The following is a 14,097-nucleotide window of genomic DNA, read 5'->3' on the forward strand; positions in this document are numbered from 1 at the left end:
GTATGTGTGTCTATGCATCTAGATTTTACACTTACTTTCTTCATCAGGTTTTTTCCTACTTATGTCTGCCTACAGGCATCTGAGAGCCAATTTTTTATGAAGTTCTGCCCTTTGAAAGTTATCACATTCCATACATGTTTGGCCATCATAGTGGGTTTTATTTTAATCTAAGTCCTCCAAGCACTATTCTCACATCCAAACAAAATAAGGAAACATGGTGGTGTTATGTCCCTGGAGTTTCACGTGGAGCAGTGAACAAAACAGGACACATCAGAATGACTTCGTGAATGGCACTGAGGGTCTTGACAGGCGTCCTACAGCTCTTTACTACCCTGTTAGATGAAGGGGTTACAGGCAGGTGAAAGTTCTGTTCTGTGAGCCCTCGATGCTCACCGGGGTGCACATCACCTGGTCAGTTAGCTTTTGGAAGCTAAGATCCCAGGAAAAAGGAGTAGAATCCAAAGTGGAACCATGAAATGACTCTGGATGATAACTTCTAGCATGAAAAGGGAAAAAATCCTGTAAAGAAATATGCAGATAAAATATTTACCCTTTGAATTCTAGGAATCAAGTTTTTGATTCACAGTAGAGATCTAAACTTACCAAAAGCAATGGTAAGAGGTGGGCATTTGGCACAGTGCTTAAAATGTCTCTCTGGTTGTCCCTATCCAATGTCTAATCCCAACTCTCCTCCCAATGTAGCATCCTGCAAGTGTACATCCTGGGAGGTGCTGAAATAATAAAAATAGAGCCCAGTGCAGTATCCTAGCAGCTGAAATCCTCACCTTGCACATACCGGGATCCCATATGGGTGCTGGTTCTAACCCTGGCAGACCTGCTTCCCATCCAGTTCCCTGCTTGTGGCATGGGAAAGCAGTCAAGGACAGTCCAAAGCCTTTGGACCCTGCACCTGCATGAGAGACCCGGAATAGGCTCCGGGTTCCTGGCTTCGGATTGGCTCAGCACTGGCCAGTGCAGCTGCTTGGGGAGTGATTCAACAGATGGAAGATTTTCCTCTCTGTCTCTCCTCCTCTCTGTATATCTGACTTTACAATAAAATCTTTAAAAAAAATAATAAATATTAAAATTAAAATAATAAAGATGCATATTGAGCTCTAGGCTACTGACTTCAGTGTGGTTCAGCCCCGCTGATAGAGAGTGAACCAGGAGATGAAAGATCTCTCTCCCTGCCTCTCTTTCTCATGCTTTTTTCTCTTGCACACATGTGCACACTTTCTCACTCTCTGCCTTTCAAATAAATACAATTATTTAAAATATGTAAATAAAAGCAATAGTAAGAAGCATGACCATTCATGGGTTTTTGACTTTTCCCGCAGGTGGCTATGGGATGGATGCGAACAAGAAAAACAAGCGAGAAGGCAGCGAGGTCACTGAAAGACGTAAGATTATCCAGTGTTCTTATTTATAGTTATTTCATTACAAAAGTAGTGAGAATTTCGGGAACAGAGTAACTCAGCCTTTCATGATCTGTCACAGCCATGAATCATTTACAAACACATTCCAATGGGCTTTATCGCTTCCCAGAAGGTCGATGACCCTTACTGCCGGGTAGTTCATCATACTTGCTGTTAGAATGGGTCCTACTTTCTCCTCAGTGGTGAATGCTGCCATTTCTATGTGGTTTTCATAACCAGCATTTTTGATGACTGCAGAATATCCTTTTGAATACATTCATTATAGTTTGTTTAACCAACCTCCTACGTAAGGGGTAAGAAGAAGCAAAAACTTCAAGTATAAGATCCTGATGACTTCAGAGCCAAAGATGAATAACAGTAGTGTCAGAGTAGAAATCTACACTAAAAATTTAAAAGACACATTTATTTTGTGAAACTGCCCAAATGATAAATTCAGAGACATTTAAACTATCCCCTTAGAAACTCTAAATTAGGAAACTTTTTCACTTATTCTGTGACTTTCATATATCTTCAATAAAATATTCTGGCTTCACCGACTTGGAACTTTAGGTTAGGAAATAATTTACTTTTATGTGTCTGAGAATCCCAAAGGTCTGTACACTGAGAGGTTTAGCGAAGGCTCAAGGACTGTTATTCAAATCAAGCTGCCACTTTACTCAGAAAAGCCATTTCTCTGCATGTATTGAATGCTGTCTCTACTATGTTCATGACCCCCAAGTTCCTGTTCAGACAGCCAAACTAATTAGGAAAACACAGTGTAGAGAAGGACAGGAAATGACATAGCTTGTGTCGGGGGAAGGGGTGGTGAGGGATGTCTACAGCACAGCTCCAAGTGGCACAGAATAAGCCTGCCCTGGTTCCTCCTGCTGTGATCACATCTTATCTCCCCCGCCCACATGCACACAAACACACACAAACACACAGGGGAAGTCTGTTTTAAAGATCAGTCACTACAACCCATAAGCCAAGGGAAAGGGGTGGAATTCTGGGGTCTCATCCTATCTTCCCAGACCTCCTTCAAGGTCAAGCTCAGGACCTGCACTGCATCTGATTGCCAAAGGAACAATATTGGCCCCAAGACAGCTTACTTTGCAAATCAGTGGGTAATTTCTTTTGGTTCCAAAGAAATATAAATGTATTTACCAGGGTGCATTTAGCCTTATTATTATGACTATTTCCATAACCTGTATGTCAGACATCATAACTCACAGTACAAATCTGTGAAAAACTGGGTTGACCCCCAATGCAACAGGCTCAGCCTCTAACAGATGTTGGACCTTCCAAAATATAGAGACATCAGCACGTTCCACTCCATCTCATCTTTCCTTTATCTCTTTCCAGTTATCACTGAAACGGTAACTACAAGACTGACATCCTTACCACCAAGTAAGTAGCTCCCTCCACAGCTGTTTTCTCAGAAGGAGCTCATATGAAGGACCTCACACTCCCATTGAACAAACCCAAAATATCTGTTACTGATGTCAATCTGTATATCCCAGGATTCACTAAGTTGAAGTGTGTACCTCAAAGGTGTGTGCTTAGTGTAGCCATGTTAGTGTGTTCCCAGGGCTGTTGTTAACATTTGAGAACAGTTCATCACTCTCCAGGAAGAAACCTTACAGCCTTAGCAGTTACACTCCATTCTGTCTGTCTGCTTTCCAGGTTCTGGAAACTACAGATCTGCTCTCTATGGCTATAGATGTGCCTAAGCTAGATTACAAAATTTCAGAAATCTTAGTCAACCTGAGAGATGGGGTATTGGGAGAGAGCCCTAGCCTGACCCCAGGCAAGCCTCTGTTTACATCTACTTTTTCCCAGGCACTCCTGAGGGGTAATGGGCTCTGCAATAGACATTTGAACCCCAAAGCTACCCTTGCACTTCCCAGGAAGCCTAGTTGGCCAAGAATGCACAGAGCCTGCCTGTCAACAGGCAAGGTTGGCACCGCAAAGGGCTGCAAATGAGATGCCAGCAGCCCAGAGCTGTCCCTGGTCCTTCTGACTTGCTTGATTGGCAAAGTCAGGGCACTAACAGCCATTTGGGAAAAGCCAACCCAATCCAGGGCCTGGATGCAAGCAGCTTTGCCTCACTCTGCTGTCCTTTCTACCCTGTACATTTTCCAATGGGCATCTTGCTGTGCTCCTAAATGCAACATAACATTTAGGTTAGATGTTCACATCACAAACAGAACAGAGCAGGAAGCTGGTGTGGGCATAGACACCTCTAGCGATGTGGGCCCTGGGGAGAAACAGAGAAAGGCTTCCACAGAGCAGGGGACCTTCTGGCCTTATTGTGCTTGTTGCTTCTGGCAGAAGGGGGGACCAGCAATGGCTACACTAAGACGGGCTCCCTTGGCGGAGGGAGCCGACAGGAGAAACAAAGCCTGATCCACGGCAGCAGCAGCTACATCAACTCAAGTAAGTGGTTCCTGGTGCAAGGGCTCCAGAAGAGCAGGTGGACAGGGAAGCTCCAGAATGACAACATCCCGGGTCAGCACATGCAGGAGATAGTTGCAACTGCTTGTCACCTGCCCCAAATGCCCAGAGTTATCTCAGTGACACACAGTACAGGGAAGACACAACTTGTAAATTACCAGCATTTGAAGTCTTCTTAGAACAGGATTGATTTTCATCAAGTCACCAGTATAAATACCTCTCATTAATCAAGAAAGCTTTCTGGGTGGGTGACTGTTTACTCATTTACTGACTGTCTCTGAGGCCGCTCTTTTAGAGAGAGTTGTGCATGCTTGAGGGTTTATGGTTTGAATTAACAACAATGAAAGAAACCCAACCTGTGAGGTTCAACCTCATGCAATTCCCCCTGGGCAGGCATCCAACCAGAGTTCCAGTGTTTGTAGGAAATACCCTGGTGAACCACACCACCACTGCACAGAGTAAGGCAAAGCAAAACCAAACCCCAGGAACACACCCCGAAGGCCTTTAGAAAACCGAAAGGAAACTGAAAAGTCCCAGCACATCAGCAGGGCCAGGCTAGCTGACAGATGCACTTGCTCTCACTCATCAAGAAGTGTTGCCCAGTTGGATCACCTTCCAGCCCACCCATGCTTAGGTTTGTGGTCAAACATCAGGGTCTCAAGCCAAATCCTTACTGTCCCACCACCACATTCACACCGCTACATTCACACCACTGTAACTCCGAAGGACATCCTTGCTTTTCTGGGGTCTACACGGGAAAAGTGGGAACAGTAACCCTACCCTTCCATTTCCCAGCAGCCTAGGCAGAACTTTCCAGCTGTACCCTGACCCCCCCCCCTCAAGTAGGGTTCCCCCCTAACAGGGGCAGACTAAGTGTCCGTGGGTAAGATACCCAGGCTCCAGGGTGCATCTGGCCCAGCCCAGCTCTGCCTGAGTTCCGTGAGCTCTGAGGCTTCTCCCCCGACTTGCAGGTGGAAGCCTCCGCGGCAGCACCTCCACTTCCAGCTACAGGAGGGCCCATTCATCCGCCTCCACTCGGCCTGACTCCCCAGGCTCCACCTTCGAGAGGAAAGCACATGTGACTCGCCATGGGACCTATGAAGGTACCTGACCTCCACGATGCAGGAGACCTGTGCTCCCACATCTTCTCGTGTGGCCTTCAGATGTGGATGGGAAATGTTTGTGTCTGCTTCAGGCTCTTACTGATCTCCTAAGTGGAGACCGGTAATTCTCAAATAGGAACAGGATTTATCCAATAGTAAAAGGACAGACTGTGATCACCAGCGAGCCTGAGCTGCCGCATGCAGAGATATTCATCCAGAGTATTTTACCAGACAGTTGCCAATGAAAGTGCAAGAGCAGTACCTTCAAACCTGGTCTATGGCAATCCCCCTCCTCCATTGTCAGCCTCTTCTAGTGAGGTGGGGGTAGTGCCTGAATCAGGTGTGGATGGCATCTTACCATGTGCCTTGCTCCCGGGCGAGACAGGTGCATCCTGAGAATGTGAGTATAGCAAGTCTCCAGTTAAAGACATAGGGTGACATGGCAGGGTTATATAAACTTCTGACTAATTAGCTCCCTAGTTGTACCATTTTACTTTGAAGGGTGACACATCTGGCATCTCTTGTGTTTGCCCTCTCAACTTCATTCCACCCCTCCTTCGTGGATTTTTGGATGCATGTTACTTGGTGATGTTATCTATTCATCTACCACTTCATTCATTCAGTCATCCTTTCACCACTGTTCCAAGTAGTACTTTATCAGATGCCTAGCACACATTTAACACTGTATCAAATGCCTTAAATTATTTAGACCCAGATCTGGTCTCCAAGGAGCCTGTAGTCTGACAGATAAGTGAAGATGGCAGATAAAAAAAAAAAATAGCAACTCTACTGCAAAGTTGATTATTGTTTCCAGCTGAAGAAATAAGGGAAGACTCTATGGATTAGGTAATGACTAGACTGGCCTTCCCAGTGCCTAGGAAGTGATGTTCAGGATTAGAGAGCTGGACCAGCCCGGGATGGAAGAGCAGCAACACGCACAGGGACAGGCAGGAGAGCCCAGGGCTGCCACAGGGAGTCACACGGTACCCATGTGAAGAGAGTTTGGAGAGAGTGAGATCCAGTGTTAGAATGAGAATTCAGACTTTATTCCAGACAAAGCAGAGGACATGGGGTTCTTTAATTAGCAAATTACTCCAGGATTTTTGAAGTCAAGGCAAAAACTCTGGGAGATACATGCAAGAAGAAGCAGTAACTCCACACAGAAATAAACTAAGAAGCTGGGAGGAAATATGTCGGAAGGCTGGGGGAGAGCGTATTGGTCGGGACTGGGTTGGTAACAATGGAGTAATAGGGGTTGGCCCGGAAAGATAGACGGTATGAAGTTGGAATTGGCGGGTGGCTAAGAGGAGAAAGCTGAGTTAGCAGTTGCTGCCAGGTGGGGCTCCTGCTGGTGATGTCGACAGCTGATGCGGGGACCCCAGCTGGAGGACTCCCACTTAAACCAAGGTCAGTTGCTTTGTTCTGAGATAGAGCTGCTCAGGGAGGCAGGCAAGCAGCCCTGGCTTCCTTAGTGGGTCCCCTGAGGTGAGGCAGGACCACAGCTAGGCACTGCAGCCCAGGCTGTGTCCTGTGGAACTATGCCCCAAAAGCATGCAGAGCGTCAGGAAGGTCCTCTGAAGCACACAGCTCATTCCCTCTGGAATCCTGGTGCTGCAAGAGGGTCAAAAATTCCGGGCATCCCAGGCACCTTGGCTCAGTGTCTTCTCCCCTCTGCAGGCAGCTCCAGTGGCAACTCCTCTCCCGAGTATCCACGGAAGGAATTTGGTATGTCCTCATCTGGTTTTTACAGACGGCCCTGAGGCACTAGGAGGGTGCTCAGGTGGCAGGTGGGAGGGAAGGGGAACTCACGAGTTGAATGGAGGTTCCCAAAGGAGCTGGACCTCCACTGACCCTCTTCCTAGCTTACTCTTTACCATGACGCTTCGGGAAGGACCATCAGTCATACCAAGATGCCATCACGGGCATTTGCTTCAGACTACTGAAAGGGCAAGTTACTGGCTTGGAGAGAGAAGCCTCCAAGACAAAGCTGCAATTAAGGGATCCTCCTTTCCATCAGAGTCCTTGCAGCCCAGCAGGGCAGCAGTTAGAATCTCAACCATCTCAGGGAGACACTGCTGGTCTTCTGATCTATGTGATCATTGTCGCCAGCCAAGCCGAATGAACCGCGGAGTGAGCACTTTAGCTAAGCTAACCGCCTCAGTGTGCGGAGCAGCACTAAGCATTCTCTGCCACCACTTGTTAAGTACCTGCTATGCAGAAAAACCCCCTCCAGATGCTGACAGTAACCCCCTCCCCATACACCTGTGTCTGTGAAGACAGCCTCGAATGCATGCCTACAGTTGCCTTTCTTTCCTTCTTAGCCTCTTCTGCCACCAGAGGACGGAGCCAAACACGAGGTGAGCACTCACACTGGACTCAGCTCAATTCAGCTTTAGCAAATGTTCTTGGAGCAGCTGGTGTGTTTATAAGGGACAGAGTAAATAAGGATGGAGCCTGCCCTTCGGAAACTTAGAACATCCTGAGAGTCTTGCTGGTCCTATCAGGATGGGAAGAGTGGCTTTCGGCCGCAGTCTCCTTGGCATGAAAGCAGCAGGAGTGAAAATGCATGGTAGCACCTTCCCTCTACACGCCAAGTTGACTTAATAAGATGTGCTTTAATTGGCTTTCTTCACCTAATATGCAAAAGCCCATGGATTTTAAGTGAATCCAGGAGACAAAGGGCTCCCTGGTGGCCTCTAATCTCCTCTGCACAAGCTGCAGGTCTTGGGGAAAGCTGCCGTAGAGCATTCTGGTTCGGTGGGAGAGTCTGTAAGGCAGGGGTGGGGCAAGCAGAACCCCTCTCAGCTTGGTGAGTTCTCCACGCTGGCCTGGACTTGCTATGGACCGCCTCCCACCCCCCGGTCATCAGAAGCTGGCAGTCTGGGCACATACCTGCCATCTGTGCTTTAGGCTGATGGTCCAGAGGTGTGTCTTCTCCTGCACTTCATATTTCTGCAGAGGCAATACCTGTAGATCTCAAAATTCTGTTTCCCATGCCTGAGAGGCCAGCAGAAAAGCATGCCTCTGGCCATGAGGAGCTGGGCTGGGGAGAGTGCTGGTCAGTGGCCCTTGCACTGCCCGGGATTTTGTTAAGATGTCTCTGGAAGCCCAGAGTATGTGGGTGGCAGGTGGGTGTGGAAAGGGCCCATTCCTTTTTAAGCAGTGCTTTCCTTGGGCATACCTTGCTCCCTGTTGTCCCTGTCCCAGAAATCTCAAAACAGTCCAAGGACTCACTGGCCAACTGCTATGAGCTTTGTGTCGGGGATGGTGATCCCTAAACCTTCATTTACAGCCACCCTCCTCTCTCTTCTCTCACACAGAGAGTGAAATCCGAGTTCGACTACAAAGTGCATCTCCATCCACCAGGTGTAAGTGGTCACTGTTTTACTGAAATTGAAGGACCTGTGTGTGTGTGTGTGTGTGTGTGCATGTGCACTCGCGGGCTCCTCTCCTGGTACCTACCATAACAACGTCACCACCCAGAGTTCCTCCCTCCTCAACCCCAATAGTTAGTTACTGGACATCTGTAAGACCTTCTCTAAGTTGGAACCCAGGGCCAGGGACTAGGTAGGTCCTGAACAAGTCATGGTTCCTACTGTGTAGGAGTTCAGTCTCATGGGAGGCTGACATTTCCCCCTTTCCCCCCGTCCGAGGCCTTTCTGGGTTAGGGGGTCAAGGAAAGAATCCTGGGGAACTTTCCACAGGGACAGAACTGGATGACGTGAAGCGTTTGCTCAAGGGCAGTCGGTCTGCGAGCGCCAGCCCCACCCGGAATTCTTCCAACACACTTCCCATCCCCAAGAAGGGCACCGTGGAGACCAAGACGGTGACAGCAAGCTCCCAGTCGGGTGAGCCCCACAATCCCTTCTGGCATGAGGGAAGGGGCAAATGGGAAAAAGGGAGTAGATTCTCCCCAGCCTGGGAACTCATGCCCTGGAAGGCTTCCCAGACTTCACTGAGGGAGAGGGGCTTAGCAGGAGAAAATGCTGGGTAGCAGGGGTTCCAGTCACACTGGAATTTCACCAAGAACCAGCAAGGACTTCTCATCTGAGAGACCAGCTCCTCACTGGCTTCAGGAGTTGAGACGGGAGCAGAACTGCCAGCTACTCCTGCTTGTCCTGGATGGGCGAGCGGTGGGGACGGTGGGGAACAATTGCTGGGATGTGTACAGCCTTCAGTGCTAGAACCAGGGAAATCCCAGCAGACCCAGTGGCCTTCGTGGGTATGTAAGACATAGCTGCTCACAGGGCCGTGTGTCTGTGTCTGTGTCTGTTTGTCCCCAGTGTCAGGCACCTATGACACAACCATCCTGGATGCCAACCTTCCCTCGCACATGTGGTCCTCCACACTGCCTGCGGGCTCCTCCCTCGGGACCTACCACAACAACGTCACCACCCAGAGCTCCTCCCTCCTCAACACCAACGCCTACTCAGCAGGCTCAGGTACGTGGCACCCGCACACCCACCTCACCCCACCTTTGGGGAGCTGAGGCATCCCTAGGGTAGTTATATTTCCCGGGCTTCCTGAGGGGTCTCTGGGTACGCAGGAATCCCAGGAGTTGACCCTGGGGCTTCTGTCCAGCTCAGCAGAGAGGGCATTTGTTCTAGGGGATCAGAATAGACAAATGCAGGCAGCAGAACTGGCTCTGTTCTGGGTGAGCCAATGAAGGCACCTGGGGCGAGTCACTTCCCTTCTGTCCACTCTGGGACCACCTCTGTAAAATAAGGGCACTAACCAGAGAGTTGGCTGGACCAACTGTCTGCTCCAGGTCTGATGGATCCAGCATCTCCTGTGGCCAGAAGCCCTGGGATGCCACATAATAAAGAACAGCTCTCTGCTGTAGGGCAAGAGGGCTGACCATTATAGTTTTCTTCTAAAAATAAGAATGAACCAAATAGAAAATGCCAGTCCTGGCATTCTGCCCGATGCTTCCACAGATTCCAAGTATCTGTCCCTGTATGGGACCTGACATCCCTCCTACAAGCCTTCCTCTTTCCTCCCCTGCAGTCTTTGGAGTTCCAAATAACATGGCGTCCTGCTCTCCCACCCTACACCCTGGACTCAGCAGCTGCTCCTCAGGTCAGTGACGCTGTCTTGAGTCACCTTAGCTGGGCTGTTGGTTTAAACATATGCTCTCCTGCTGGGGAACTGGCCTGACTTCCAGGGAAGGCATCCTTTTGTCCTGCTCCTGGGAAGGAAAGACTTACCTCTGAGCCCTCTGTCCCACAGAGGCCTAAATCAAGTAGCAACACAGCACCTGCTCCCAGGTTGCCAATGGCTTACTCTCTGACAGGCCCTTGATTATCTGTGAGAGTTGGGGAAATGATGTAAAGGGACTCGGTGGGTCTTTGGCTTAGGATATTGTCAGGATGAAAGTTAACTTAGAAGAATCTTATTTTAGATTTTTTACTCAACATAGTGGTTCACTGGAGTAACTACATTAGGATATTCCTGCTTAGCCCCCAACACAAGCACATCACAGAAGTGTTGATTTGCTACTCCTGAAAATATCATAATTGTGCATATGCAAATAATTTATCAGCCACATCTTTTTATTTTTATTAATTTTTTAAAGATTTATTTTTATTATTTTTTTTTATTGGAAAGGCGGATATACAGAGAGGAGAGACAGAGAGGAAGATCTTCCATCCAATGATTCACTCCCCAAGTGAGCGCAACGGCTGATACTATGCCGATCCGAAGCCAGGAGCCTCTTCCGGGTCTCCCACGTGGGTGCAGGGTCCCAAAGCTTTGGGCCGTCCTTGACTGCTTTCCCCGGCCACAGGCAGGGAGCTGGAAGGGAAGCAGGGCTGCCGGGATTAGAACCGGCGCCCATATGGGATCCCGGGCGTGCAAGGCAAGGACCTTAACCACTTGTGCCACCGCGCCGGGCCCCACATCTTTTTTTTAAAGAAAGCAGTCTAATTGCTATGACACTGAGGCTCATAAATATAATGATATGGATCTCTTCTTCTAAAGATGTGCTTTTATTGATTTGAAAGGCATAGTTATAGAGAGAGAAAGAGAGAGATTATGTATCTGCTGGTTCATTTTCCAAGTGGCCACAGCTGCTGGAACTGTGACAGGCTGAATTCAGGAGCCAGAAGCTTCATCTGGTTCTCTCATATGAGTGACAGGGTCCCAAACACTTGGGGCCATCTTCTGCTGCTTTTCCCAATCCTGTAGCAGGAAGCTGGATCATAAGTGTAGCCCATAGGATGTGCTGGAGTCACAGGTGGCAACTTTACTTGCGATGCCACAATGTCAGTCAATGTGGAACTTTTAATTTATTTCACAAGTATACCTACCTGCAAGCATTTGGCTTTTAGATTGGCCTAAGGTTCCACTAAACACAGAGGATCCCTTGATATAAGTCAGGAGCTGTCAGTAAATTTTGCCTAGTGTAGGGAGGTGGGATCATTTAAAAAATAAGAGAATGATTGTGTCACTAAGTGTGAGAAGCAATAAAGTCTGGGCTCTCTGCATCATCATTTCTCATGGAAGCGGTGAGCAGACTGGCAGACTGTAGGAGGCTGCCCCACGCAAGACCAAGCCTCTGTGCGCCCCATGCTCATCTGCTCCCAATCCCCCTCACAGTGTTTGGCGTGCAGAACAACCTGGCCCCCAGCTCTTCCACTTTGCCCCATGGCACCTCCACCACCTCCACAAGTGAGTAGCCTGCATTTGGAGCTCAGGGGTTGGGGAAATAACTGCTCTTGGTAGCAACTACAGATCTGTCACTGTCTCAGTAACTGCAGTAGAAGGTCAGGAAAATCCCAAAAAGCCATGAAGCTCTCCCACCCTCAGAGCAGCTCTGTCTGCAACCTAGAGATGCCAACCCTGGCCTTTTGCTGGCTCAGCCACGAGTAACCATGCAGGGAGGCTATCCTGACAGCAGCAGCCAATCCCTGTGGTGCACTCCCTGTGCACCCCACTATGCCTCATGACCAAATTCATCAGGGTGGTAGCCTTGTCTGCTCGCTGCACTTCTTGACAGACTTCTGCCACTCAGAGTGGATCATCTGGTTGAGTTTTTGGTGTACACTCCAGGTCACTGCCTGGCGAAGTCAGAGGAGAGGTGAGCCTCAGCCTGTACCCATTAGCTGGAGTACAAAGTCAAATGTACACAAACCGGTGGGCGGGTCCTACAAGACAGTTGAGCAATACGTTGTGCACTGCCAGAATTCAGAGGTGAAGGGATATGTAAGGGTCTGGGAGGACTTCCTGGAGGAAGTAGCCTGAGGAATAGCTCTAGCAGAATTATGGACCAGAAGCATCTAGTAAGCCCCAGTTGCTGTCCCTGTGGTTGGGGAGAGCTGCCTGTCTCCCAGGACGGCCGGGCTGCTCCTGGCCATCCACATGGGGCCACCCTGATATGCTGACCCAAGCTCACTCCATGTCTCCTCCCTTGCAGCATATGGCATGAAGAAAAATATGCCCCAGAGCTCTGCCGTGGCGAGCACTGCTGTGGCCACCTCGGCAGGTGAGTGCTGCTCCCTGCTGCCAGGAGTGAGGCTAGCCCCTGGGGTAACTTGCTTGCTGTGATCCACAGTGTATGGGAGGAAAGGCTAGAGCCTTCAGTGGCGTAGGGTTACAGCCACAGTTCATCCCCTTGACCCCTTGGATATTTCCCGGAGTGAACAGAAATGCCCATGCCTTTGAACTCGCCTTGGCCTTGCTGTCCAGGGTCTGACCCATCCTTATTGGTCTCCCTAGTTCCCACAGAACCTTCATCCCTTGAGTCGTTTCTCCCACTGTTCTGATCTTGTTATGTTTCCTTTCACTCAAGAATTCACTCATTTAACAATTCCTTAATGAGACTGTCCTGTGAATTGGATGGACACTGTCCTAAGTGCTGGAGCACAGCAGTGAACAAGATGGATGGATTCCTGCCCTCACCACTCTGAGGCAGATGGCAAACACAGACAACCTATGAGAGAAAGTTTCAGCAAATGACAGAGTTTAGGCAAAGCAAATTAGTGATGTGGTAGAGGCAGGAGTATGGGTATAGAGCTTACCTCACTAGAAGGTAATGTTTGAGACATAAGGATACACAGGAACGACCAGATCAGTTAAAGACAGACTTACCTGGCCAGGGGACTTCCACCTGCTCAGTAAAGATCCTGCTCTGATGCAAGGCAGCCCCAGAGCTGCCGAGGCGATCCTCAAGATACTCCCTGGCAACCACTGTCAACCTGAACAGGAGACCCTCGACACTCTGCAACCTCTTCTTCCTCTTCTTCCTCCTCCCTCCTTCTCTCATTTCCTCCCTTCCCTTCTCCTGACACCTTTCCCTTCCTCTTCCCTTCCTTCCCCTCCAGCTTGCACCACGAGGGTCCAGAGTGAGGAGCAGCTACACAGAGACTGCAAGTTCCTGCTCGTGGAGAAGGACAACGTGCCCACCAAGAAGGACGTGGAGCTGCTGGTCATGTCCAAGGACAGCGGCAAGGTCTTCCCTGCCACGCCCACTGGTGTCGCAGCCAGTAAGTCAGAGCCCGGGTCCTGGGGGATGAGGCAAAGAACCGCAGGATACCAAATGTGTCCTAGCAAGGTGGCTTAAGACAGTGAAATTAAAAAAACCAAAGCCATCTCATTTTAACAGGAAACAGTGTGTCATGAATGCAGATGGGCTGACAGGATTCAGCCAAGAACTCCCAGAGGGTTCTTAGGGCAGCAGTGAGTCCAACCACTGGCACAAACGTGGGAGACTAAGCCCAGGGAAGCTTGTCTTATCAAGGCACCCTATTCTCCCCAAGCCAGAGGGGGTGGATGCAGCAGGTGGGAAGAGTGTGTTCCAGGTTGTCATGTGTTCTGGGCACAGCTTCCTTTTCAGAAGACACTCTGAAGAAAGAAAAGCAGGCCGCCTATGCTGCCGACGCCTGCCTGAAGGCTGAGGCTAATGGTAAGGTTGCACCTGACCACTGTCCACCTCCACTCCTGCCTCACCGCCATCCGTTGCTTTGTCTTCTGAGCCCTCACGGTGAAGTTTGAAACATGGCTCAGCAGGCCTGCAAGGATCCTGGGGATGCCTCTACCTAAGCCCCCATCCTGCACCTGATACCAGGGGCAGTTGTGGGGCTCCTGAAGTTGCAAAGAGCACCCCCAGACCCCTGTACTCTGTGTGT

The 14,097-nt window shown here is 49.4% G+C and overlaps 1 protein-coding gene across 1 annotated transcript in view; it reads left to right on the forward strand.

Annotated features, from left to right (window-relative positions):
* Positions 1 to 1,348: 1,348 nt before the first annotated feature.
* The window catches only part of COL17A1 (collagen type XVII alpha 1 chain), a 32,180-nt gene continuing 19,431 nt past the window's right edge, over positions 1,349 to 14,097 (forward strand). Inside the window, exons 1-14 of the mRNA XM_040992502.1 lie at positions 1,349 to 1,400; positions 2,778 to 2,822; positions 3,747 to 3,851; positions 4,841 to 4,972; positions 6,650 to 6,697; positions 7,294 to 7,329; positions 8,293 to 8,340; positions 8,677 to 8,820; positions 9,256 to 9,414; positions 9,980 to 10,051; positions 11,570 to 11,641; positions 12,387 to 12,455; positions 13,294 to 13,455; positions 13,794 to 13,874. Coding sequence (XP_040848436.1) covers positions 1,349 to 1,400; positions 2,778 to 2,822; positions 3,747 to 3,851; positions 4,841 to 4,972; positions 6,650 to 6,697; positions 7,294 to 7,329; positions 8,293 to 8,340; positions 8,677 to 8,820; positions 9,256 to 9,414; positions 9,980 to 10,051; positions 11,570 to 11,641; positions 12,387 to 12,455; positions 13,294 to 13,455; positions 13,794 to 13,874 — 1,225 coding nt within the window. The remainder of the gene's footprint in view (positions 1,401 to 2,777; positions 2,823 to 3,746; positions 3,852 to 4,840; positions 4,973 to 6,649; positions 6,698 to 7,293; positions 7,330 to 8,292; positions 8,341 to 8,676; positions 8,821 to 9,255; positions 9,415 to 9,979; positions 10,052 to 11,569; positions 11,642 to 12,386; positions 12,456 to 13,293; positions 13,456 to 13,793; positions 13,875 to 14,097) is intronic.

The sequence above is a fragment of the Ochotona curzoniae genome, unplaced genomic scaffold (assembly GCF_017591425.1).
Source record: "Ochotona curzoniae isolate NIBS_2020 unplaced genomic scaffold, NIBS_Ocur_1.0 contig_66, whole genome shotgun sequence".
NCBI lineage: Eukaryota > Metazoa > Chordata > Mammalia > Lagomorpha > Ochotonidae > Ochotona > Ochotona curzoniae.